Here is a 26,129-nt window from a genome sequence, read left to right as displayed (position 1 = left end):
AGGAGGAAAGGTTTGTTGGTGTGAATGGGTATTTTTGGTCCAAATAGCCAGGCATGTGCAGCCTCTCAGCCCCCCCACACACCTGCTCAGCTCCTCTCTCGCTGCTGATGTGCCCGTGTCCTTGACCAACTTTCCTGCCCGGCAAGCACAGCCTGGACAGTGCTTTCCACAAGCTGCCCACTGCAGCTCAGTCAGCTGCCAGGGCCGGCTGCCTCCAGGCTCTCCTCATACCTGGGTGTTCCTCCCTCCCCACTCCAAACTTCCACTTTAAATAAAACAAAAAGGAAATTAAAAGGGGGGGGAAAGGCGGCATTCACTGATGAAGGCTCTTGCAGCTGCTCGCTGTACTCATCAAAGAAGAGGAAGTGCCAATTACTTCCTTGTAGGAACTGCTTCTGTAATCAAAGCGCTCTGCGGTTGAGCTGCAAACGCGGATTCCCTCCCGCCCAGCACGGCCCCTGGGTCATGAGCCAGAACAGGAGGTTCTGGCTGCCCACACCCTCATCAATTTACACTTTCACACAGGAACACTCATAGCTCTGTTTCCCTTGTGCCATCCACCATTTCCTGGTGCAGTGAGGACAGGCCAGGCTGCTGCTGTGGGCACACTCACACTCAGGCCGGCACCGCAGACTCGGAGCCCAGCAAATTTCCCACCACCAAGCACAGCTTCATGCTCCCAGCCCCAGAGCATCCTGCCAGGCTGGGAGGTTGGGACAGCGGGGAACAGAATCATGTTTTTTGCTGGGAAGTGTCTTCCCTGCCCTCACCATTTGCTGTGGTAAGGCTCTTGCAGCCAAACAGGGAAGAATTGCTTGTGGCCCATCCAGAGGAATTCAGCAAGAGCTGAAAAAGAGCTCTTTCCAAGGACCTCCCAGGCCCTGGAACCCCTGTGCCTTCTAGCACTATTCACAGGGGCTCAGACTTTGTGGCAGCAAGGAAAGCCATGTGCAAACAAGGCACCAGAGAAAACATGCCACAAAAAAAGAGAGAAAAAAAAAAAAAAGCATTTTTAGCATTTTTGTGCTGTTATTTTTTCCAATGCTGACAGTTGACAGTCATAATTTTAAAAAAATACCAGTAGATACAACATTTCCTGGAGAATCTTATCTCCTAAAAGAGTGCACAATCTAAAGCAGGAAATGAAGCTGGAAAAATAACAGATCTTTGCCCCTCCTGTTCTTTTTTTTTTTCTACCTCACTTATAATCCAAAGGCTTGTCTTAACCAAACAGTATTTTTTTTCAGTTTTATTCTTTAGTGTTTTATCTTTTTCTCAGTTACAAAGTTATATTCTCCACATTAATGCAATGCTTAAAATAACTATTTTAATGACATGCCAAAAAAAGCTCTGTAACTGTAGCAAATGAAGCGCACCAGAAACCCCCTCCAAACACCTGGGAAGACCAAGCAGCAGCACTGACAGAGGGAGATGCTGGCTCTCCCTGCTGCTGTGCCCCAGCACAGCCCCGTGACCTTACAGCAGCTGATGTTCTCATCCAGAAGAGAATCTCTTCTGCTTTGTTCATCCCAGCGTGCTGTCCTCCCTGCCAGATTTCGTACAGAGAAATACAAAGAACACAGACACACAAGTTTAGCTTGCTGACATAATGCCCATATTTAATCTTTTAAAACAAGAACAAAATCAAGAATAAAATCAAGAATAAAAATTTCATTTAAGTCATACAGTACATTAATCTTTCAGCAATGACCCAATCTACAGTACTCAAATGCCTGGCATGAAGTCTATTATCTCAGCATTTAACAAGTGTATAACCAGTGACACGGTAAAAGAAGAGCTCACAATACACAGCTAACACAATGAATTTAGATTTTAAGAGTCCAGCTAGGGTTTGTAATACATGGGTCACTTTTGAACCATACTTTAATCAGCTTTTTGTTCAGTCAATCTGTTTGGGGCTCTTTTTTTTCTGTTATGTGAGTTTTTCCATTATGTACAGGAAGATTATTTCAAATGAAATTGCACAAGTTAGAATATCTATCTATAGGCATACATGGTCAATCTAACTAAAAAAATTTAATAAGCAGTAATTACTCAGTCCTGGTTATACATTCCTAAAGGCTTAGTAATACAGTTTTAAGAAGAAAAAAAAAATAAAACACAAAACACAGCTGTAGGGTGGCAATCTCTGTAAGAAGCCTTCTTCCCTCCCGAAACAACCAAGGGCTAACTGTACTTTCCATGTTTGAAAATGGGGTCTACAAAAGAAGTCATTTCAGCAACTAAATAATCAAAACTGTGTGACTGTGTCCTCTCTACTGTCTGAATGGTTCAATGCATAATTCAGCGAAGCTCTCAAATAAATAATACTGGTAGGATGCAGACTGTTAACAGAAATTAGGACAATATGCCCTGATAGCACATTAGGGTAGCAAAACTTTATGTACGGAGGGGCCATTACCCAGTGGTTAAAGCAGCTTGAAGCAGACAGCCCCCTGCAGCAGCTGCAGAGGAGGGGAAAGAGTGGGCTCTTCTGCTCCTTGGCCAAGGCTAGAGCTGAATTTTCCCCACCTCTTATCAAGCACTTGCCTCGCCCTCTCTCAGCCCCTTCCTCCTGTCTGAGGCAGAATCCCCAGCCCCAAGGTGAGGGGAGCACGGCAGGGTGCAAGCCCCCCCTCTTCCCATGCCAGATCCTGATGCTGAGCAGCAGGCACAGCTCTGCCTCTGCTGCAGCTCCACCACAGGCAGGAGGGCTCCTCTCAGCCCACCGTGGTGCGGGCAGGAGCTCTGCAGGCTGGAGGCTCCCGGGGTCCTGGCCCTGACTGCCAGGAACAGATTTTCCCTCTGAAGAGTAGCTTTACCAAACACCAGAGACCCGGAGGGCTACCTCTAAGGCAAGCTAACCGAACAAGGGTGATGGAGCATCTTCTTCCCACATTAGCAAAACATAAATGTAACTAATTAACACAACTGCTTTGACTTCTTTTACTCTCTCTTTTCTGGTGCCAGGTCCTGCTACAAATGGAAAAAACCCCATAGAGAGCTGCTTTCCTAAACAGAAAAGCAGCAGAATCTTAAATGCTGTGGATCTGCCTTGTAATTTGCTACTGGCATAAATAACAAAAAAAGTCCCATTTGTTTGGTTGGTTTTTGTGGTGTTTTTTTAAGAAAAAAATAAAATAAAAATATCCAGACCATCTAATGCACCTTCTCTGCACATCACACATGCTCACATGCACACGCACCAATGGAGAGCTCCAGAAGAACAGGCATGAGAACCACAAAGCCCAAATGGTGAAAAGACATGGGGAATCTCACATTTCTGTTTTCAATTCTCATTTAGCAATGAAGCAGCGAAATGATGTATTGCAAGAAATAAACAGTCACAGAACACACATACACCCAAATGCAACCATGGATACATTTTTCCCATTTTTTCTTTTTCTGACAGACGTTGCTATTCATCTGATAGTTTCTTTCTGGCTGTGCTGAAGTTTTTGAAGAGCATCTGGTGCTTCTTTAACCTTTATCAGAACACAAGAACCTCAGTGGCAATGGACAATCCATCTCATCAGTGCCACATCAAACCATCTCTGCTTGAGATTCTCTACAAAACCCTTCTGGAAGTTGAATCTGACTCTGCCTCTATAGTGCCACTCTTGGTTGTTGGTTTTTTGTTTTTTTTTTAAATTAACAAACACAGCATATTAATGCAAATTTGATGTTTTCTAAAAAATGCTCAGATAATTAGTTCAGCAGTATGCAAAGTGCATCTATTTGGTTCTTTCCATAGATCACCTTCTGTTTTAAGTTTAAATTCCTTCACAGTTTAAAATATTGTGAAGAAATTATATGTATACTTTATGTATAGAACTATTTATATACATACACATATATACACACAACTCTGTACTTTATATAGCCATAAACACTCACTACTTAACTATTTATATTATATACACATGGCATGAACACACGCTCAGTGAAGAGTTGGTGCAGGCTGAAACCATTCCATCGGGTTTAATGGAATAACAATAGTGAGACCATGATTGAGTTATCAAGAGACACAGACATACATCTATTAGATAAGTGAAAGACCAATTAAATCAGCTCTTCCATTTTCCTATTAGCACAGAATTGTTCCCACCCCATTCCATGCTCCAAAAGCACATACACAGCTACTTTGCATTCTGTTTACATGAGAGGGCAGTGGTGGTTCTTTTTCCTAAATGAAAGAAGAGTCCATATTTACTCGGGCTCATGGCAGCCTCTTCTGCAGGAGCACGGCACAGCTGGGCCTGGATGCCTTGGAGGATTCCGCAGGCTGCGCCGCCGTCAGCTGAAAGCACCTGCCAAAGCTTTATTGCATGGTTATGGGACAGCTATCAACTGTTCACAGTCTGTGAACTCTCTCCAACAAATGGTACAACTGTATAAATACATATTTTAGCACAAAACAGTTTAACACGAGGCAAGTCCAAGTACAAATGAGACCTAAAGGCCTATGGGTGAACTTTAAAGGCCAGCAGTTCTTCAGAGTGCATGTTGTTTAAGGAACGCAAGTCGGGTAATTTCAAAAGAAGTTTTGTGAAAATAGAGGCTTCATTTGGGTGATTTTTCATAATTAAGGTCCTTAATGCACGGATTAGTGTTTCCTGAAGTGCCTCCACAGAATTGACATTTTCTATTCCGGAGCGATCTAAACAAAAGGGCAGGGTGAGAGGGAGAGAGGGAGAGAGAGAAATTAAAAAAACAGGAGGGTAGGGGGGGCTAAAAAAATTGACTGAACAGATGTAGCCTGCAACATAAAACCAGGGCAAGAATCCCTCACTAAATTAACAAGCACAAGAAAAATCAGATACTTATGCCAGAAGTTTTAAATCAAAGGTTATTTAGCATTAACTTTTCAAAGTACTAAGTTCATGCCAAACTGGCAGCATTCAATCACTATTTCTGTGATGCCTAACCCATGTTTCCAGAGAAGGACAGATCGAAGCAAATGTTTAAATATGCTGCTGAATCACAACTTTCAACTCAAGGAGAAAGAGCACATGAAAGCAAAAATTTCAAACATTTCTTAAAGCTAGATATAAAACCATAAACTTAAACTGAAGGTTTGAGGGGGAAATCCCATTAAGAACAAGCCACAATTGTTATCTGCACAATGGGATTCTCAGGGGCAAAGGGAGGACAAGCATTCATGAGACTGGGCACTATTTCTGAGCGTGTTCTGAAGCACTTACAAAATGAAACATGATGCACCCAAAAATTCCCAGCTGAGGAAAAGAATGTCAACATCAAGACAAATATTATGTTCTCACATACTGCACTCCCACCATGCCTGGAGCATTTCTTTCAAGACAGCTGTATTTAAGAACACACCTGGTATCATTAGGTGGAACCTAAGTAAGTGGCTTGAAAGGATGAATTTTTAAGTAAAACATCTCACCTCATAACCATGCACAGTAGCTGGTTTTTTCCACGCTGTAGCTTCTTTTCTTAAACACTATGTAAATTCAGCAGGGCACATACACAGCCGAGTGACTGGCACAAACAGAAATGTGCTTTGATGTGTACATGTACTTAAGCACTTTGCAGAACTGGGACATGGAATGACAACAGCTTTCTGGAGTAACACTGAGTCAGATCGTACAGTCAGAGTGGGAATCCCTTCCTTATGCTGTCAGTGTCAATCCAATCAGATTGCTCAGGTGAACAGTCTAGGAAGTCCTCCTGGACTACTCAGCACAGTTCCCTACTGCTACAGGAAAAAATATTACATAATCCACTTAAGCATGCATCTCAAAGCAGTTACATGGGTTTTGTTCCTTTAGGAAGATTGTTCCAGAATCTTCTACAATTAGGAGCTCTGATTACTATTAAGCAATTGTTATTAGTACACATTGCACATTTCTGTGAAGACTGTCCATTAGGTTTGAGAGCTGCTGTCCAAGAGAACATGAGTGAGAAGACATCTCTCTGCCTTTATTTATTAAATGATCTCTCCTGCTGCCTACCCCCTGCTCTGCAAAAGCTTTGCTCTATTCTGAGCAGGTACAATGACATTTGCACAGAACACGCTCAACAAGAGTTTCACAAGAGCTCTGTACAGTGAGAATAGTAGTGCCTTGCCTCTGAAGGTGGAAGAATGCAGCCCAGCCTCTCCTGGCTGGGTGAGTTACTGTAGCCTCCTCACTTCAATTAGTCCAAATCTTTTTTCTCCCTCTCAGTCTGTTTCCAGTTGCTCCCAGTGGCCAACAGAAGATTTTGCTAGTATTATGCCAGTAAGGGAGAATAATAGAGGGTGTGTACTTTATATTTTTGTACCACAAAGCAAGACCCTTACTTAAGGGATTATCTGGTCTCTAGATCTGCACAAACCACATTCTTTCAGCTTTGCTTCCGCCTTGCTTTTTCCTCCTTCAGTGGCCATGACCCACCTTGCTACCTCTCCCCCATCTTCAACACATCCAGCTAACTGAAGCCAGAGGTGAAGCATTCTTTTAATTCTGAAATGGTACCAAGATAATTCCTCAGCACCACCCAAGTGTGATCCTGCTTCTTCTTTCTTTGCCATATGACATGAAGCAGGGGGGGAAGGAAAGGATGTACAGAGTTACACGTAGTCCTTGCTACTACCCCTGCTTCTTCTGCACATTCTGAATACTCCTAAGAATGAGTATTCATCCAGTGCTAAGTGGAGATGTTTCTGACAAGCTTTCTCCCATCTAGCAGTATTCAGAGATTTAATTTCCTTTTCCATTGGTGGGTTTTGGTTTTTCTTAATTTTGATCAACTAAAAGTCTTCAAAAAGATCTTTAATTAGTGCAGCATGGTACTTTATATTGTGGATCACTTAATCAGCATTCAACAATCACACTGCTTTCTGCTTTTGGAACTGATGTAGATCTTGACTACTATCTTCCTTTCAGTCTTCTCTTGAATAACTCATTCTGAGATGAAGAAGTCATAATGGCCTTTTTCTTCCACCTTCAGTTCTTCTCACATTTATGGCATTTTTTCCTTTGCCTGCATCTCCATGTCATTCTCTCTGATCCCGTTCTTCAACTCTTCATCTCTAACAAAGTGCCACCTCCCCTTACAGGAAATGACTCTTTTGGTTACACTACTCCTCAGAGAGTGGGATGCAGGATCTGTCTTTCAAGATCTGTTTAATCAACACATGCCCACAATCCTTCAGCTCTATGGACACCTTCTCCTCCTGGCAATCCCTCACACTGTAAGCATCTTCCCCAGGAACTGTGCTGAGGCCACTTTTGTTCTTCAGTACCTGCCTGAGCATGAAGCCTGCTCATTTACTCACTTGAGCAAAGTAAAAACTGTAGCATTTCAATCCAGTCTCATATCAGAGTAAAGCTGCGCTGAAAATTTTTTGACTCGCTGATCATCAGGGTTACCCTTGTATCTGAAATACAGCCCCAACACTGACTAACAGAGCTGTACTTTATAAAATCCTATAAAATTTTGTGAAGATGTCGAGGAAGGCTGTGATCAGACTGCAGATCAGATCATGAGGTAGCTAAGATAGGCAGCAATAATACCCAAAATATAATCTGAAAAATCCTCAGCAACTGCAAGAAGCCTGGATACCAAATGCCTTCTCTTTTTGTCCAGTTGCATGGCTGACAATACGTGCTGTACATGTTACGTGACATCCCTAGGCTAATCCCTGCTGGGAGCTGGCAATCAGCACAGTGCTTTAAAGGCTGGGGAAATGGCACGGTGCTAGAAGCACATTTAACAGAACAGATACAGCCACTTAGTCTGAAAACAGGTGGCACAGAGAATGAGATATTCTAGGACCCAGGAGCTGAGCAAGCAAGAAGAATGGCTGTAAGCCTAGTTAAAAGTGCACAAGAAGGGAAGAGACCTGGTTGTCAAACCTTATTTTAAAGGCTGTCTCCAGTTCTTGTCAAGAATTTCCAGAGTCTGGAAAGGCAACTACGACCTCAGGTATCTCCCTGCTACCTGAACATTTTCATCAACAGATTCTACATTTCCTTCACATTATAGTGCCATGCTTCCTTCACAGTGCCATTCACTCTGGCTCTTGAAGCTTGCTAACTCTGTGCCACCCTCTGCTCATTAATCACAGCTTACAAACTGAAGAGGTGACAGCTGCCCCATCCTGTGCCATGACATTTCAGTTCAGCCATGCACAAAGCTATTAGACTGAACTCTCCTACCTCCTTACAGAGGCCTCACGTGCATACAGCACCATGCCTGGGTGCCCCTCCTTGATAACACAAGGGTGTCAATTGCTCATGTGAAAGGGGTGCACTTGTTCAAGGAGTTCAGCGCTCCCCAGCTGCTGGCTCATTGTCTAAGTGGGCGCTGTGAGCATTCCTGCTACCTACCTCTAGAGAGCTTCCTACCCAGCAAGCAGGGATTCTGCATCTTGCATTCCAGGTATTATATGCAGAGCTAATGTGCCTAATTTGAGGCTTGAGATAATACTACAGAAGTAGGTGCTTAATCCTTCTTTGAATCTGGGCCAGGGTGTTCTGTCTATCCAGGGACTGAAACAAGATAGGAGGCTGCTGAAGATGTCAGTGGATTGGCAGGCCTTTAGTGGTAAGAAGTCACGATGCAGATGATAGGGCTTTCTTGCTGACATAGGCAGAGATCAAACTGTTGGATTTAGACTTAAGTAAAATACGCAATAGACTTAAACGACAATACTTGGAAGCAAAAATACCACCTTATCCAAAGACTTATACTGTGCAAGCAAGGAGTCATTTCAGTGATGCTGTCCTGTGAAACTTAGAAGAATCAGACATACAGCATCTAAATGGCCATGGGACAGCAATTTGTTTTTGCATTAAACAGAATGCAGGAAAACATAAGCCTATTATCACCGTTTCTTAAAAGGCACTGTTAGAAAGACCAGGGCTGCTAGTACCTTAAAACCTACTCAACTGCACTCAGACATGAAATAACAGGGTATATATTTTACAGATAATTTTTAATAGAGAGTCAAATTCAATTTTTGGCAAAGGTGCAAGTTAACATTCTTTCCTTACCAGCAGATACCAGGACAACCGCTGTAAACAAACTCATTTCCTCATCGCTAAGTTGCAGGGCATTTAGTTTCTCACTAAATTCAAACATTGAGTTGAGCAGATCACCAGCTCCCATTGAATGCAAGTCATCCACACTATACTTCTTGCCACTCAGGAAGGTGACAGTACGTTCCTTTGCATCAAACAAAGATGCAAACCGTACCATTAAAACCTGGTAAAAGAAAAAGGAAGAAAAAAAGAACAACAAAACCAGATAAATGTAAGTGCATTTCTAGAAAAGCCAAAGAAAAAATTAACTTTTTAACATCATTTGAAGTGTCTCATTAACCACTCTGTAAGCATTTTATACAGAAACTGTCAGCATGCTATTGAGCTGCAAAACACAGGGCAAGCCCTAGCCCCATAATCTGAGAGAAACAAACAAGTGACAAAATTAGGGAGTGGATGCAGGGGAGGGGCTACAGTATATGAAAGGCAAGAAAATTAAAATTTAAGCCTCAGACAGCCTGAGCCACACAGACCATGTCATTCATAAATATGGCAGTAGGACAACTTGCTTAAGCCACACAACAGCCAAAGGCATACAGAGCATTAAAAGAAGTTTTCTTGGCCACACTCATGAGGAGCAAAATGAAGGTACTGAAGCAGATTCTCACTTGGAGTAAAGTGGAACATCTCTGTGGAAACAATGCTGATTTACACCACCTGATGATCGGGCCCCCTAGGCATTCTTTGGAAAAGTACCGTGCCACATCACTGTACCCACAGGAATGTTAATGAGCTCTTGCTAGAAAGGAGCCACATGTAGAGCTTTTAAAAGGCTGGCCAAGCACAGCTGGAGATGGCACCTGGTCTGCAGCAGCTGGGAATACCCCCTTGGTACAAGCACCTGGGCTGGAGCCGTTGAGGTGTGCTAAACTTACCCCTTTGGGCTGACATTTCTCTTGCGGTTTCTCAGTTGTACTGTGAAATGTTTCCCTCTGGAATGGCTTGTAAAGTTTCATTTACTCATATTCAACAACCTTATTTACACTTTCAAGGTTTAAGTTGCACAGAACAGCCTTCATATTTGAAGAAAATAAACTAAATGGCATTGGTTAAAACTTGAGACTCGCTGTATTCTCTTGGTGTGACAGCTGTCTCTTCTCATTTACCCCACTAACTGCATTAATTCAAATGTTTACTACAGGTGAAAGGAGAACCAGGTTTTCAAAGACTAGTGCCTTTGACAAGCTTAAAGAAAGGAGTGTTCAAAACAAATGAAAATGTTTGAGAATTCAAATGCTGTTCATGCACATTACATTACCTGCTCCTAAATTTTACGAGCCAAACAACATGCAGCAACTTTGATGGACACAAGAGCACTACACACTATTCACTTCTGTCAGCTAAGCTATCTGTCCTCTGATGACATTAAGCACAGAGTGCAGAACCCAGATGCAGAAGCCATCAGAACACAACAAAAACAGGTAAAGGGCAGGCAGATAAAGCTGAACTTGTGCATTAGCACAGACCCACCAGGTATCCAGCAACCTTTCAGTTCAAAACGGCATTCTCCCTATAGAATTGGGCTTTAGAAACATCTTTAAATAACAAGCAACCAGGATTAGTGCTGCTATTCAAAACTGAAGCCCATGAAGTTGTGCTGACTTATTCTAAGGCAAAGACCTCACCTTTTTCAATGCCAGCATTCTAAACAAGGAAGAACAGTTTGGACTGTGGCACAGCACAGGACTGATTCATCCCACTTCACTTCAAACATGGCTCATACTTTTGCATGCTGAGGATACACCTGACTAGTCCTATCACCTGACCATAGCAATACAGGTACATAAAAACCTTGTTTTTAACCTCCACTCTTGGAGGTTACTTGATCACTTCCCTACTAGCTGTAGTCAAATCTGAGTCACTACCCAAAGGGATCCAAGGGCCTTATTAGCTCTACCATCAACTACATTTGGAGGGGAGGTGGAGGAGAGCCCACTCAAAACCAATTGAGTTCCTTATTTTAGGCTCACTGCTGTTTCTGAGCTGGCTCTCACAAGAAGCCATGCAAATGCCACCAAGATACACTGAGCTCCCCAGTACTCCCAGTTCTAAGAGACCTTTTTAGCTTACGTGTGTGTGAATATATATATAGCTGTGCAGCTTCTGCACCAAAACTGTCTCCATGTGTCCTCTTACCCTCAAAGAACAGGCACTCCTCAAATATGAACTGCTAAGAAGCACAGTGCCAAGCCAGCCACACCAGACTTGGAGGCAGCACTTACACTCGGGTTCTTCTGCTAACATGCAGACGTTGGAATATCCTGCTTCAGTTACCCAGAAGACAGAAATGACCTTGGATGCACCAGGCTTGCAAGATGCTTTTGCCTCTATCCCAATGGTTTCATTAATCCTTTTGTGGATTTTTTTCCACTGTTCTGCAGCCCTACTTTTTTTTTCCTTGTTGCTATGATGCCACACAGGCCTTTAACTACAAGCTGTAGCTCACTAACTGGAATCATTAATGTTTCTTATAAATAAGTGAATAGTGACAGGCATGCAGCCATACATTATTATTAATTCCCCTGGATATAGAAACCTCCTTATCGGCAGTGCTTGTAACTGGCAAAAAGGCATATGAGGCCTGAGAAAAGCTCCAGGTGAAGCAAGGCCAAGACAAAATGTTTCACTTAAAAACATGAAGCTTTGCCTTTACGTTATAGGGACAGTTCAAGCCAAATTTTTCAACCTCCTCCTCCTCCTTTGCAGAGAAAGGAGCCAACATTTTTGTGTAAGGTGAAAGTAGTGAAGTAAAAATACAACCCCTTCACTACAGTTGTAGATGAATATTAAAAGGCCAAAAATAAGTACAACAGAAAAAAATACATGACAGCAAAATGAAGAAACAAGAAAACTAACAGACTCCAGGCAACAAGACTTCCTGTGTAACTTGTACCTTCCAACCCAACAATTACCCATTTTAGAAGTGGGCTATATAAATGCAGACAGAAGACCCAACACATCACATGAGAAATGTCCTCATTTCAGGTAAATATAAAATCCAGCATCTCTCTTTGAAAGAATAAATCATGTAAACAAGAGCAAAGGCATCACACCAATGCTACACTCCCCAGAAAAGCACAGTAACATAAAATACTTGGGACTTTGGCTCCTCTGACCCTCTCTATTCAAATTTCACATTTGAATATTTATGAAATGTGTCCTCTCTATTCAAATTTCACATTTGAATATTTATGAGACGTGTATGGTGTCCAATAGACACAAGGGTCTGGAAGGGCAACTAAAACATGATGTTAAGGTCATCTAGTGAAGGTCACTAATTATAAAACAGCACCAAGCTCTGTGGTATCATTTCCAAATTAATACCACTAATTCACATATACGTCATGACCACAAGTGGATGCAATTAACCACGAGGACCTAGTGGGATTAGTCTAGAGTAAGTCAGGCTGCAGCTGGCACACAGTATCTACAGAGCTGCAGCAGTACAGGTAATTACCATTGCTACTGCACTGGACATGGAAGCTTCAGACACTCCCAAGTTGCCACCAAAGTGGTGACTGGTCAGGATTGGATACTCTGGCTTTTGCAGGAAGCAGAATGGCACAAGGAAGGACATGCAGAGCAGTAAACACATTCTTCAACAAAACTTGTAAGTCAGTAGACAGTTTTCTAACCTATCTACCCTTCCAAATGCAGTACAGTTCCCCAGAGTAAGCAAAGGTAGCTAGAAACCCCTAATTATGCATTTCTTAATGCCACGGAAGAGGGAAGGGTAGAAGGGCTGAGCAGTTTTGAGCTCACTGGAAGAGGGAGAGGTCACCAAGGTCTGACCAAACAGACCCCTTGGATATCATCACCTCACAGAACGCTCAGAGCATCCATGAACAAGCTGGTTTTGCCTGATGTAAACCAGCTCTATTTGGTTCTACCAGGGTCAGACTGATGCCCAGCTTGTCAGGTTTGCAATATACACACAGTGGTCTCACCTCAAAGGTCCCAGCCTTCAGAAGATTGACCTGGTCATGCTGGGAGAGATCTCGGAAACCCGGGATGCGCTTGGCAAACTCCACCACTTCCTTCACAGCTGGAGTAAAACTCAGGGAAAATTCTTCCCAGATCTCATGGCCAGACTTGTTTGGGTCCACATGGGGAGTCTTACTCATTGGGCAGACCTGATATTTGCAAAACACAGACAGAAAACAACTTTTAAAGGTATCATTCCAAATACTGACAAATACTTAAAAGAAACATGTTTATTATTCAACAAAACTTTGCAGTAATGACACAGATGAAAAAAGATCAGTATTCCTCAGTCAATCCCCAAAGAAACTGGATTTCTTGCCCTTGTTTTAAAACAAACAAGAAAAAAATCCATGGGATTGTTAGCAATCTGTTTATAAATTTGTTAACTTTGGAACCTACAACACTGCGTACTGCGAAAGACCTGACAGAACCAAGGTTATGCTATCTTCTCTGATCTCAACTGCTCTGCTCTGACATCTGAATTTCTCTTTGACTGTATTAGCCCCCTAATTTCACAGTCAATTGTGATTTCAAAATCAATCAGTTGCAACCTCACAGTCACTGTGACATTCATTCTCCTATCTTTCTTGTTTTGCAGGCAACTGAAGTGCTTCAGTCAAGTCTACAAAGATGTCAACACCAGAGCAAGAAAGCCAGCCTTGGTTTCCTTAGTCACAGGTTTACACCCTCATTACAAGGATAACCCTCTTCTGTAAGTTTGCTTTTACTTGTATCACTGAAGGAGGAACACCAAGGAACTGGTATTCCAGTATTTCTCAGTCACAAGATGACAAAATGCTCTTTCTTTTACACAAACATACCACAATTTTTTGTAAGAAAGTCTGAATCCATTACATTAAGATCAGATGTATCAGTCAGGGCTGACTGCCAATAAATTCCCTCTGCAAGAGCCAACCAGAAGCTCTGCGATATTTTCAGTTCTAGCTTCTAAAATTTACATCTTTTAATGAAGCTTAAACCTTTTAATATTCATTTCACCTGTCATCATCAAGGACAAAAATTCCTTTTAAGCATTCCTCACAAGTATACTAAATGGTGTATGCAATCCTACATAATGTCAGCAAAACAAAGAGAAAACAGTGAAATAGATTAGCAATTCCTGAGCTGTGCTGTTTTTGCAGGGCATCTTGAATATGGTAATTGCCTAGCAATTCTTTGCGTGGGAGGTCCTAAGATTACAAGACTATAATATTTTGGCAAAAGGAAAGGCCTAGGCACACAACCAGGACAGCAGATGCCAACCACTGCTCTGCCTGTGATATTGCAATGGTTCACATAGGTACTGTTATAAATACAGTACTCTCTGAAAACAATGAATCTCTGGTTCAATACCCTGCTCTGCAATGGACACAAAAAATGCCTGAACTTCTCATTCTATGACAGCACACCCTTACCCACAGGCACTCAGTCCCAAGGGGAAACCATCCCTTCCACACCCAGTGCACTGTGTCTGTGGTCCCTCGATAGACCTCTGCCCAAGAATCAGAGTATCTCAAATTAGAAGAGACTCATAAGGATTGAGTCCAACTCCATGCTCCTTAAAGAACCACCTAAAACTAAACCACATGCCTAAGGGTGCCATCCAGGCACTCCCTGAACTCTGTCAGGATTCCTATGGAAGCAGTTAGCTTGTACAGTCACCAGTTCTCTTCAGAGGAACCTCTTCAGGAATGACCTGTTCTGCTTTTCTGGTTACAGGGGTATTGAGTAAAAACAACCAAACCCCTGAACATCTGTCTCCTTACTGGTTCAGAGCCTACTTACTTGCCTTTATTGCTGCTCACTCATTTGGTCAGATCCTGAACTCACTGAGTTCTTGGGCAAAACCCTCATCCATATCAGGGATGTGGGGTGGGGAGAGGGAGCTGCAGTGCTCTGCTGGATTTGGTTTTGTCTCCTCATCACTGACTAACTCCTGCCTGCAGCTGCTATGCACAGGTCAAACTGACCGGTTGAGGTTCTGCAAGGCAGCACCACTCCCTGCCTGCCCATACTGACAGGTTTAACCTCTGCTTCTCAGGAGTGCCAAGAATGATGTTGTAGTGACACCACATACTTTCCCTGCAAGAAAGAAAGGCTGGGAATTATTATTTGCCATGTTGTAGTGCCTGGAGTCTGCAATTAAGGTCAGACCCTGCTAGGGATGGCATGGTCTACATATGCAGTACACAAAGAAGGGTTAAAAACAAAAACACCCAAAAAACCAACAAAAAAGCCCCCATGGAAATGCAGCACCTTCATTATGGAGACCTTTGGATGTCTTCAAGAACCTGTGAAGGATCTTCACAAAATAGAAAGAGGAAGAAAAACACCAGCAGCTCAAGTACTTCAGAAAGGTCAGGGGCTCACGCTTCACACCAGGAGCGCAGGATGAGAACGAGGATGTTATGTTCTCTCATCCCAGGCGGCTCCAGTGATAAAGAGAAGGACAATCTATTTTAAGGGGCTTACAGAACTGGTTGCCTGAATGGCAGAGAAACAGCAGGTGCAAGGCAAATGAGAGGCACTTGTTAAGCAAAGGCAAAAAAAACCCAACCAAACCAAACCAACAACCGTATGCAAAAAACCAGGAAGCATCCTTGTTAGGAATTCAGTGAGAAAATGCTGTAACAAAGTCATCTAAGGTACCCAGAAGTGTGTCCAGAGCCCCACTTGTGTAAGTACTACAGAAAAGACCCAAAACTTCTCTGTAATGGTTTAGCTGTGCATCTTCCTCCTGCCTCTGTTCAGATCTGAGGATGTTCTACAGTGAAAAGGACACGTAGCCTGTGGGCCTCATTAAAACAGAACAAATCAAAAAATCCCCATTACCAAAAAAGCAGCCTACCCTGCAAAAGAGATTTTAGAACCCATAGTAAGGCCTGTAGAGACTGGCTTAAAATCCTAGCCCTGAGGTTTCACCCCAGAAATTTGCTCTGAATACCCTTAAAGAAAATACAGTACATCTGACTGTATAGATTATTTGAGAGAAGTCTTCAAAAGGACTCAGTGAAAAGGGAAATTTATAAACTCCTATTTTCATTTTGAAGTCAAGTCACATAAAAAAAACCATGATGTTTTTTCAACCAATATTCTTTGATGTCATTTTACTTTCAGTTAGCTAAAAACCAAGAAACCCCGTCACTTGTACGATTTCAAATCCTTCACACCTTGAGCCATTTTTGTCCTTCATCACAATCTGCCCTATCAAATTTGTGTCACCCTTTAAAGCTTCAGCAGTTGTGCCAATTGCATGCAGTTTCACTGATTACCGAGGCACAGCTGGATCACACCCACCAATAAGTCAAATCAAACAACAGATATCAATGTACCAGATGCATTCTTCCTCCAGTGCTGCATGAGTAAGTGGTATTCTTGTTTGGAGAAAAGCCATCTTCTGGGATCCTCTCACACATTCGCTGAGTGTAACCAGTGGTGAAGTTCATGCAGTGGCTGTTTGTGAAGCACACGGCGTGCCCACTTGGATAATGCATTGTGCTTCTCCCTTTGTACTGTCCACCAAGGTGCTGCTCCCTTTCAGGGTACTGAGGGCCACCGAGGCCACCAACACAGTGCTCACTGCTCAAGATGTACTGCTCGCTGTTCTTTGACACTCTCTCCCCACCCTGGGGCTGCATCATCTCTGCTGGGTTTTGGGACTGTTCTTGGTTGTACATGAAAGTGTCTTTGTGGGCCCTAGTGACCATACCGATCACTTCCTCCTTAGCCACGTCAGCACTAGGAGGGGGAGAAGGGCTTTTGATGGCTTCTCGCTCTTGTTTGGGCTTGGAGGAAAGATCTTCTTGAGGTGCTTGGTCTTGATGTTCTGTTAATGCTTCGTTGGGCAAGTGACCGCTGAACTGACTGTTCATCATGGTTTTCATGGCACTCTGCATTTCAATCAACATCCTCTGTTTTTCACGCTTGGGAATACGGCCAAATCGAACAGCTACCAAGGTGGAGAAACGGATAGTGATGGAAAGGGGAGGGAAAAAAATAAATAAAAAGAAAGTCAGTCCTGAAAGTGTTAGCATGCGCACACTAAATACACACCCCAACAAAAAATCCTGCCTTTTAAGGCAAGATTTTAACTGCCCTCACCAATACTACAGCAGGGGTATTACTGGTGAAGTCGGAGAGCTTCTGGGGCATAGGACTGGCATGAACACAAATGTATGCCATTGTCTGCACACAGGGAGAAGGCAGCTCTTAAAGCACTCAGTCTGTAATGCCTTTTCCCCTTTTGCCTCAAACCTGGCTATTCACTACACACACAGTTGTGTTAACTGAAGAAGTGTCAGGCTTTAAGATTGGATCTATTAAATCAGCACAACTTCATGAGCTGACAATTAGTTAAATGTAAACACAGTTCATACCGTCTTTGCATAAAAGCCCTACAAGACAGGTCCTCACGGACCAATTACGTAACTTACCAAAACAAGAGAATCAATGCTGAGCGAAGCTTACCTTGGCAAATTTTCTTGATAACTTTGCCTTGACATTTTCTGCTGGCAAGGGGATGGGCATCATTGTGGCTGCAGCACTTTTGACCCTGTCCTAGGGAATCTACAACTGCCTCTACCACCCTGTCCAACTGCAGCCGCACAAGGGCTTATAACCAGTTTCGACTGATGTAATTATGCTCGTGCAGTAGTCCATCATTAATGTAACTAAGTCTCTTTCATTAGAGCAGGTGCAACCTTGTGCGCAAACAAGCGCCTAGGGGATGAAATAACTCCTATGCACGACAAGAACTCAGAACAATTATTTAAAATAAGTTCTAACACTCCACCCACTAAATTATTAACAGCCTGAGATTCCTAGCTCTTGTGAAACAAACACCCAGAGAAAATTAAAAAGTGAAACAGAAGGAAGAGTTCTGGTTGTGGCAGTAAGCTGTAGCAGACAAATGAACTACACTTTCAGCATTATTTATTAAAATGTCACGAGGAGTGGACAGACAGCAAGGTTGGGTCAGAGACACAGACCAACATGGCCATTTCCTCCTTGCCTTTCCTCTCCCTCTAACAAAAGAAAGGAAGAAAAAAAAAGGAGCAGATACATGCTCACCCAAAAACTAACTCTTTAGGTTCTATGGTGACTACTCTAAAGCTATCACGTTGGGCAGAATTCCCTTTCATTGAAAAAGCAATAGCAACAAAAGAAAACAGAAAAAACAAAGAAAAAAAAAAGAAAAAAATGAGTCTTGTTAAGATTCAGGTAGGATATAGCTGTAAGTCTTAACATTAAACTAAAATCGAGACACTTGTTACAACCATCCCTCTAGCAGGCCACTGCAGCACATCCCGCTGCATCAGCTCCACAGGCAGGAGGATGGCTCTGCGGCTGCCTGCAGTATCACCTTACCACCCCAGGACACTCATGGACCCAGAAGGCAAGCTGAACTAAATGCTCTCAGACAGGGAACCTCTCCTTGACAAAAGGGCTTGGCTGCATTATCTGCCTTTAAGACCCTCAGCAACTGGTTTTGAGGTGGGCAGCAGATTCCCTCTCAAGAGGATCCCTGCTCAGTACAGGAACGTACCATCTCTTGACATCCCAACAGACAGGCATTTTTTGAAACGACACTGCTGGCATCTGTTCCTATTCATTCTCATTATAGAGCAGTTGTTATTCTTCAAGCACTTCTTATACTGGATGTTCTGCTGAATGCTTCTTCTGAAAAAACCCTGTAAACAAGCAAAGAAACCCCACAACTATCATTAGAGCACATGTCAAATCCTTCCACCAAGTTTCATCTCTGCGAGCTCAGTACACCTCATTGCATCACATCAGCTGCTTCAGAGCCATAAGCCCCAAGAGATTTTTAAAAATTTGGTACTCCTCATGACTTACTTCCCCTCTGTGTGTGATTTGTATGTAATGTGAACTAGTTGTGATTTCTAATTACAGAAGATGTTAAGTTGTTCCCTGCATAGTCAGCACCTCAGAGCAAAGTATCTCAAATATTACCTCTATCACTGCACTAACAGTTCCTGAGGCATGCTCTCAAACACCTATGACATCAAGTGCAAAGATGGAAGTCAAAATAATGCATTTTGGAAGTCAAAATTTTGACTTCCATCTCTGCAGTCTGGCAACAAAACCATCCTGCTGCACCACATGACCTTCAAAGGTGTTTTTTTCATACAACCCTTTATGCTGACAAGCTCCTTCACAGAACATAACATTTGCAATGTTACAGATTAAGAAAATACATATCTAGTTCTGGCTTTCCCTGTGGTAAAGAATTGCTCCTCCAAAGCTGTTTTGTTCTGTGTTCCAGCCCAGGTGACAACTCACACCCACTATCTCTTAATGCAATTAACATGCACATGTCTTGCGTGACATGGTCCTTACCACCTCTGCTTCCAGATCTTGTTCTCTGCTGTGCGCTCCAAGTCAGGCAGGATTGGACAAGGGGTGGGAACAGAAAGTACTGCAGAGTTTGGAAAATGCTGTATATTCCTAAGTGGTTTACCTGTTCCCTACAGTTTCTGAGATTTCTCATGTTTAACAGAGAACTATACCGAAATTTTTTGACAGTATCACCCCTTTTCCCCTATGGGGAAAACTTGAGCATTTCACCAGCAGAAAGGTGAGCAGAAATATAGCTCACCTTGCAGCCCTCACAGGCATGAACACCATAATGAAATCCTGAAGCGACATCTCCACAGACTTTGCAAAGAAGAACCATGCCATTAAATTCTAGAATCAAACAAAAAAGTCAAGGATATAGAAACCAATGACAACTGCAGGAACATGTTTCCAGCTCTTAAAACCTGGACTTAAATTGAAGTATGTCAGGTCAGTTCAACACATGAAAAAATACAGCAGAAGAACAGACAACATGAATGTACAAACCCCCCGAACAGTTCAGAAGGTACCAGTACAAGGGTGGGGGGAAAGAGGACAAACACGAAGCACTCGAAACGAACAGGGAGAAAGCACACATTCACTGGGCTTTCAAACAGAGTAGCACTGCACTCAGCAGCAGAAAAAGAAAGTCTGCTTACATTTAAGCACTTTTAAAAGGACCATTCAGTTAACTAGGCCACCAAAGTTCAGGCTCAATCTGTTTTTTCCATCAGGACAAGAAAGCCTATGAAAGGCTACAGTTTCCTCAACAGGGAAGAAACACTTTTTCTTAAAAGCCAGAAATACTAAAGAACGTTTTATAATATATTCAACACCAGCCATACACTGTACCTATCTGATAACAATTTAGGACTAGTAACTCAGCCATACCTACATGTGTAGAGACCCTTCACTTGAGTGCACATCCAGAATGGCTTGCACACTTGAACTTGAAAATACCTTCTCAATCCTGTAAAAATGCTCATGGTTTTGATTTTTTGAGTTTTTCCCCCACCTATTTTTTTACAGCTTGTCAATAAAATTTTGCAAATCCTAAGTGCTGGTCTAACATTGTTTTCACTGAAGCCAATGGGAATTCTACCAGTGAGTTCTGTAACCACAAAGTTACCTTAATCCAACAGAGACAGCTGGAAATACTCCCACAGAAACATATTCTACCAGAAAAGTAACTAAAACATTTCTTTAAGGTTTTCAAAAAGAAAAATAACCAAACCACAACTTTAGTTCTTTTCTTCTTTTTAAACACAGTACTGAGCTAAAAAAGTGATCTATCTGAACAGTTTACAGCAGGTTTCATTTCAGGAACCTCTGCCCTGATATCAAAAACCTAGTTACTAGAGAATTTTTAAGGAAAAGCTCTTACTAAGATCTTAAGGTAGAAACACTTAAAAAAAAACCCCAAAAAACCCCAAAAAACAACAACAAAACCCTATCTGAGGTAGAACTATTAGACACTTACTCTAGCTTCTTAACAATCCAAAATGGTAAAACAATTCTGCCAATAAAAGAATCCAGCCTTTAAAAGACTAAATTCCAACTGCTTGCTGAATCATTCATCCAGTACTTGTTTTGAATCCTGCCCTCCCAAAACTGTTCAAATATATTTCTCTATCATTGAACTTTTCTGATTACCAAAAGAAGTGTGAAGTAAATAGGCGGAGATAGATTGTTATGTGTATTTTAAAAGGCCATCCTTTAGTTCTGGTTTACAAGTATTTTATTTTTCACATCCACAGAGTTATGACTTGGAATCAAAAAGATAACTCTCCTACCCACAGTTATAAAAGTATTATGCTTGGGTAATTTATTTATTTTGTTCCTCACAACTGGGGCGTGGGGAGGGAAGGTGAAAGGGGGGCAGGGGACAGAGTATGAAAGAACAGAGAAACAAGATTTCCAAGACATCTCCATAAATACTCTTGAAGGCAATTTCTGATTATATTACCTTTACTTCAACACTTCTTTTTAACCAAGTGTTTGATTTTACTAAGATCAGTTTTCACTAATGAAAACTTGAAGTAAAGCTGGATTGTATTTATGGACTGTTTGAAATCAGCAGCAATGGGACCCCCATCATATTAGCATTTGTATGGCAATACTGTATGTATTACCACACATATCATGCCAAAAGATAAAAATGGAGGCTTTGCTATGCACCTGCACCACAAGCCAAAGGGAAACCTGGTTGTAACACACAGGGTTATTATACGCAAGGGGAAAATGGTGTTTCCAGGAACTGGCACCAAACATACTTGTGACTCCATTATGGCCTTTTGTCAAACCAGCAACACTCGACTGGTTTGTTTTAATAGTCTCCTCCAGCCGATCACTCTTCAGTGCCCCATCAGAGCCTTCACTGCTCCGGCCATTGCATCCGCTTTCCGAGGAGGAGCTGTTTGGAGGAGATGGTACAGGCGAAGAGGACGACTGGAAACCGCTGTCTGAGCTCTCGCTGTGACATGAGGCTGGGCTAGATGCCGAGCTTGAAGAGCTGATGTAAGCTATCACACCCCCTAAGGCAAGAAAAAAAAGGCAGCACGTAGTGACATAACCAGCAGACATGCACCGCTGCCATGTGAGCCACACCGTGACCCAGCACCACCAGATCAGCCATTACGTGCTCCTTGGAGCACTCCTTTCCCTCCCTCTCTCCCTCAAGCTTGCTTGTCTCCATTCGTTTTCTATGGCTGACCTCCCAGTCTGCCCCATCCCCTTCTCCCATCTTATCAGCCTCCTCTGGTCCAGGCCGAGATGGAATGGCATAACCAAAAGACGGAGCAACAAGCCACAGTGCTGGAAGGATGGGGCAGTAGGGACATGACATGGAGTGACCCAGAGAGGGTTTCCCTGGCCACCCTCTGAGCAGAGCTCCTCTGGAGCCAGAGCAAAGACAGGATCTTACAGCGCTGTGGAGCCAGAATGCAAACAAGCTAGGTTAGGGACAGAAATAGGGCAGAGAGAAAGACTTCATGCAGGCTACGTGCCAGAGGCACAGAAAGGAAGGGCTGGGAGGTGCTCATGATGCAGAAAGGACGGGGGCAAAGGAAGGAAATAGCACTGCAGTCTGGTTAGCCTACTGAACACCGTTTGTCCGACTACAATCTTTTGCAGCGTTTCTAGCAGCAGCTAAACTCCAACTGCCAGGCTGCTATTTGCAAACAGCCTCTGTCCTGCCGCCTCCTGCAATCTGACACACTTGAGAATCCCTCAGATGAAACAGCTTTTTGTCCTCAGGCAGACCTGGGAGCGGTTCTGGCTTCTTACAGGCTCCTTCTTCTTGCTCATAAGCAAGAGAAATTGTTTGCGCTTCATATGAGTTTGTCTCCAAGACTCAGCATTTCAAAAGTCAATATAAAAACATTTGATATTTCACACAAGAATTTCAAAAGCCATAGCCATGAAACTGTTTAAATAAATTACGCTCAGTATGTTCTACATTTTATGCCTCTATTGCTCACTAGACTCTCTTCACTGATGACTCAGGACATTGCAGCAAGGAACTCCACACACCGGCAAGAAGTCAAAACTTTAAAAAGGCCACGCACTGCCTTCCTTTGGAGGAAAAAAGCACTGGTGTCTGTAGAGTCCTTGATCAACTGAATTGGCACGGTAGGCAGAGGTTGTGGCATCTTAAATCAGCCATCCTCTCCTCACAGATAACAGCAGTGGTATTATACAACACTGGAAACACCACTACTTGCAGGGAACAATTCTGACTTAGAAATTTTCAATACTTTTTATCATACATAACGGTCCTCTTAGCACCTCTGCAGCAACAAAACTGCTGCACTTCCTCTTCAACATTTCATTTTCTTCTACCAAGGAAACTTCTGCAGGAGGGTTCCCTAAAGAGCACGCAGCCCAGAAGCTCCTGGCAGAACTGCCTGGGAGCAGAAGTCAGACTAAAGGGCCGTGTGACACGTGCAGGACACACAGACTGCTGCTCACGTTCCCAGACACCAGTGTCCCTGCACCCTGCCACGGGGGTTGTTCCCACACTGTTCGTTTTTTTTTTAAGAAATCCTCCACGCAGCACAGCAGGCATTCCGGATCATGTTTTCAGAGAAAGGAAGATTGGCAATGGGGTCATAGGTTCAGCCATGGCATGAGAAACAAGGTATCATCAGCCACCCGTGCTGGGGCTAAGACAGCACCTGTTTGACAAAGGCCTGTGCCACCCCCCAGCGCCGCACGCGTCTCTGCCAGGTGCCGGTCAAAGCTCACAGTTCACCTGGTCCAAGGGAGGCACCAGGCTTCTCTGCAGGCGCCATCCTTATCGGCAAGGGGCAGATCGGGACACGCAAGCGCAGCCCCTGCAGGGAACTCCGCGTTTCTCCACGCTGCCACCGCGCCCCATTATCTTTAAACCCTGCTCATAAAAGAGATGCTCTTTTGCCTCAAGGGTAAGGCCAATGTCACAGAGACAGCACAGAAAGCGTGTGCCTGTGGGGGAGTTTCACCCCTCTTCTCCCGAGAGCTGCAGGAGCCCCGGAGAGCTGGGCTGCTCTGGCACCCTAGAGAGCTTGGCAGTCTTGCCAGCGTCACAGTCGCGATTCCTCGTATTTTTTGTAATTTCAGAAGTTACACTTCCCTGTGAACCCTGTTTTTGTTCGGTCAGCAGTCAGAAGTTGACTCTCACGCAGAGCACAGGGTGACATCTCAGAACAAAGAGCGCAGACACGGAGCACGTACACGTGCACACGGACGCTGGCACTCCGCAGGAAGGGGGTACCGGGCTGCTCGGTGGAGCAGGCAGCCCCGGTTCTGTGAACTGCCGGGGATTTCCTTAGGGAACCCACCTGCCGGAGGGTGGTGAAATGAGTCCTTTGGGCTACGCGGAGCCGCGCTACTGCTGCTGCTGCTGCTGCGGCGGCACCGCCGGCTGAGCGACAAGGACCCTTCGGGCTCTACCTGGCGGGATTCACTTTAGGGAAGGGGCGGGGGGCACCGCAGCGTGCTGGTGTTTCATTTAACACAGAGATCTGGGAAGCGGTAACGCCGCAGGGGCGCGAAGCAGGCGGCGAACTAGCCGGGCGATCAAACGGGCCCCCGGGACGCTGCGGCAGCAGGGGCTCCCCGGCCGGCACCCCCGACACCGCCGATCTCCCTGGCCAACAAAGCGGGAAGGCAGCGGGGAGCGCGGTCGCCGTGCCCGCGGCCGCCCTCCCGCCTCACCCCATTCCACCGCACCGGGGCTGCGGCTTTTCCCTGCCGCGGTCACGCGGCGCCGGGGCTGGAGGAGCCGGGCCCGCCCTGCGCTGCCCCCGGGCCGCCCCCTCCCCGTTACACAACATCGCCCCCGCGCATCGGGACGGGCCGCGTGCCGCCGCCGCCGCCGCACACGGCCGCACCGCGTGTCCCCCCGCGACCCCGCGCACTCCCCCGCACCGCGCCGCGCCGCCGGCCCCCCCACCTCACCCCCCCCCGCGCTCCACCGCGGCGGGGGCGGAGCCTCGGGAGCCGCGGGGGCGGGGCCGCCCGGCGCCGCAGCTGCGGCGCGGCCCCACGTGTCCCCGGCGCGCCCCCGCCGCCGCCGCCGCCCCGAATGTAGGTCACCAAAACAGCGGCCGCCCGCCCGCCCGCGCGCCTCACGTGTCCGCGCCGCCCGCCGCCCCGCGCCGCCGCCCCGCCGCTATTATGCAATGCGCGCGTCACCGCCCCGCGCGGCCAATGAGCGGGCGCGCCGCGCGGAACGTAAACACAGCGCGCACATGGCTCGCCCGGCGGGTCCATGTGAGGCGGCGCGGGGCCGTCCCGGCCACCAGCGGGGCCGCGGCCGGGCAGCGCCGCCGCCCGCCGCGCTCCCCCCGCCCCGCCGCGCCCCGGCCGACCCCCGCCCGCACCCCCGCGCCCCCCCGGCCCCGCGGGACCGTCCCGCACGGCTGCCCCCCGCCTCCCGCAGCGGCCGACCCCGCTTACCCGCGCTGACTTCCATGGCGGCCTCCTCCTCCCGCAGGGGCACGGGCGGCGCCGCGCTGGGTTCCGCCGGGCCCGGCTCGGCACCGGTCGGCTCGGCGCGGCTCCACTCGGTCGTTGTCTTCCCAGCTCCGTGTCCCCGCCGCAGCCCTACATGCAGCCGGCGGGAGGCAGGCAGGGAGAGCGGGAGGGAGGCGGCCGCGCTGTCTCCTGTCAGAGCAGCGGGTGCGCGTCCCCGCCGCGGCGCCCTCCCCTTTACAACAAAAGCGCTCTCGGGGAGCCGCGCAGAGCGAGTGCGGCACCGCCGCCCGCCCCGCCCCGCCTCCGCCCCGCCCCGCCCCGGCGGCCGCCCCGCCCCGCCCCCGGCCGCCCCCCTCACCCAGTGACACACTTTCCGCGCCGGCGGCACCGCTCACGTGCGGCGGGAGCGTGCGGGAGTGCGGGGGCACTGCGGCGGCGGGGGCAGCGCAAGGAGCGGGGTCCCCCGGCCCTCGCCGGGCGGTGCGGCGGGGGAGCCCCGCCGAGGTCACCGCCGCTGCCGCAACCGGCGCGGCGCTCGCCCACCGCGGCCGCGGCGCCGCGGGGCACGGTGAGGGGCGGCGGTGCGTGTCAGCTGCTCCGCCGCCGAGCACCGGCAGGAAATGCCACCGCTGTGACTGCCGCAGCTGACGAGCTCTCTCTTATCCCGACACGAGCATCTGACAGCTCCCAATTCCAACTGTCAGCGCTCCGCGCCCTCTTAGCCGCGTGTTTTCTCGCTGCCGGGAAAAGGGAATATCCGGGAGAGACCCCTCTCGG

At 45.9% G+C, this 26,129-nt stretch overlaps 1 protein-coding gene across 1 annotated transcript; it reads right to left on the bottom strand.

The window, feature by feature from the left end:
• Positions 1-1,592: 1,592 nt before the first annotated feature.
• Positions 1,593-25,639, bottom strand: NR1D2 (nuclear receptor subfamily 1 group D member 2). The gene is made up of 8 exons (XM_058830662.1): positions 25,335-25,639; positions 21,668-21,928; positions 19,657-19,745; positions 18,583-18,727; positions 16,370-16,986; positions 13,001-13,186; positions 9,006-9,216; positions 1,593-4,660 (listed from the first exon to the last, which is right to left on the bottom strand). Exons 1-8 carry the CDS (start codon positions 25,348-25,350, stop codon positions 4,464-4,466), a joined length of 1,722 nt encoding a protein of 573 aa, XP_058686645.1. The 5' UTR covers positions 25,351-25,639; the 3' UTR covers positions 1,593-4,463.
• Positions 25,640-26,129: the final 490 nt, after the last annotated feature.

This window comes from Poecile atricapillus, chromosome 2 (genome assembly GCF_030490865.1).
Source record: "Poecile atricapillus isolate bPoeAtr1 chromosome 2, bPoeAtr1.hap1, whole genome shotgun sequence".
NCBI lineage: Eukaryota > Metazoa > Chordata > Aves > Passeriformes > Paridae > Poecile > Poecile atricapillus.
This window is presented reverse-complemented; position numbering and strand designations above follow the sequence as displayed.

Bases quoted from the DNA above. Each gene is read 5' to 3' on its own strand.
- NR1D2 (XM_058830662.1), bottom strand. The intron at 16,987-18,582 runs GTACGTTCCTGT...CCACCTTGGTAG, and splicing joins TGTTGGGATGTCAAGAGATG to CTGTTCGATTTGGCCGTATT. The intron at 4,661-9,005 runs GTAAGGAAAGAA...CCTTTTGTTTAG, and splicing joins GGTTGTCCTGGTATCTGCTG to ATCGCTCCGGAATAGAAAAT.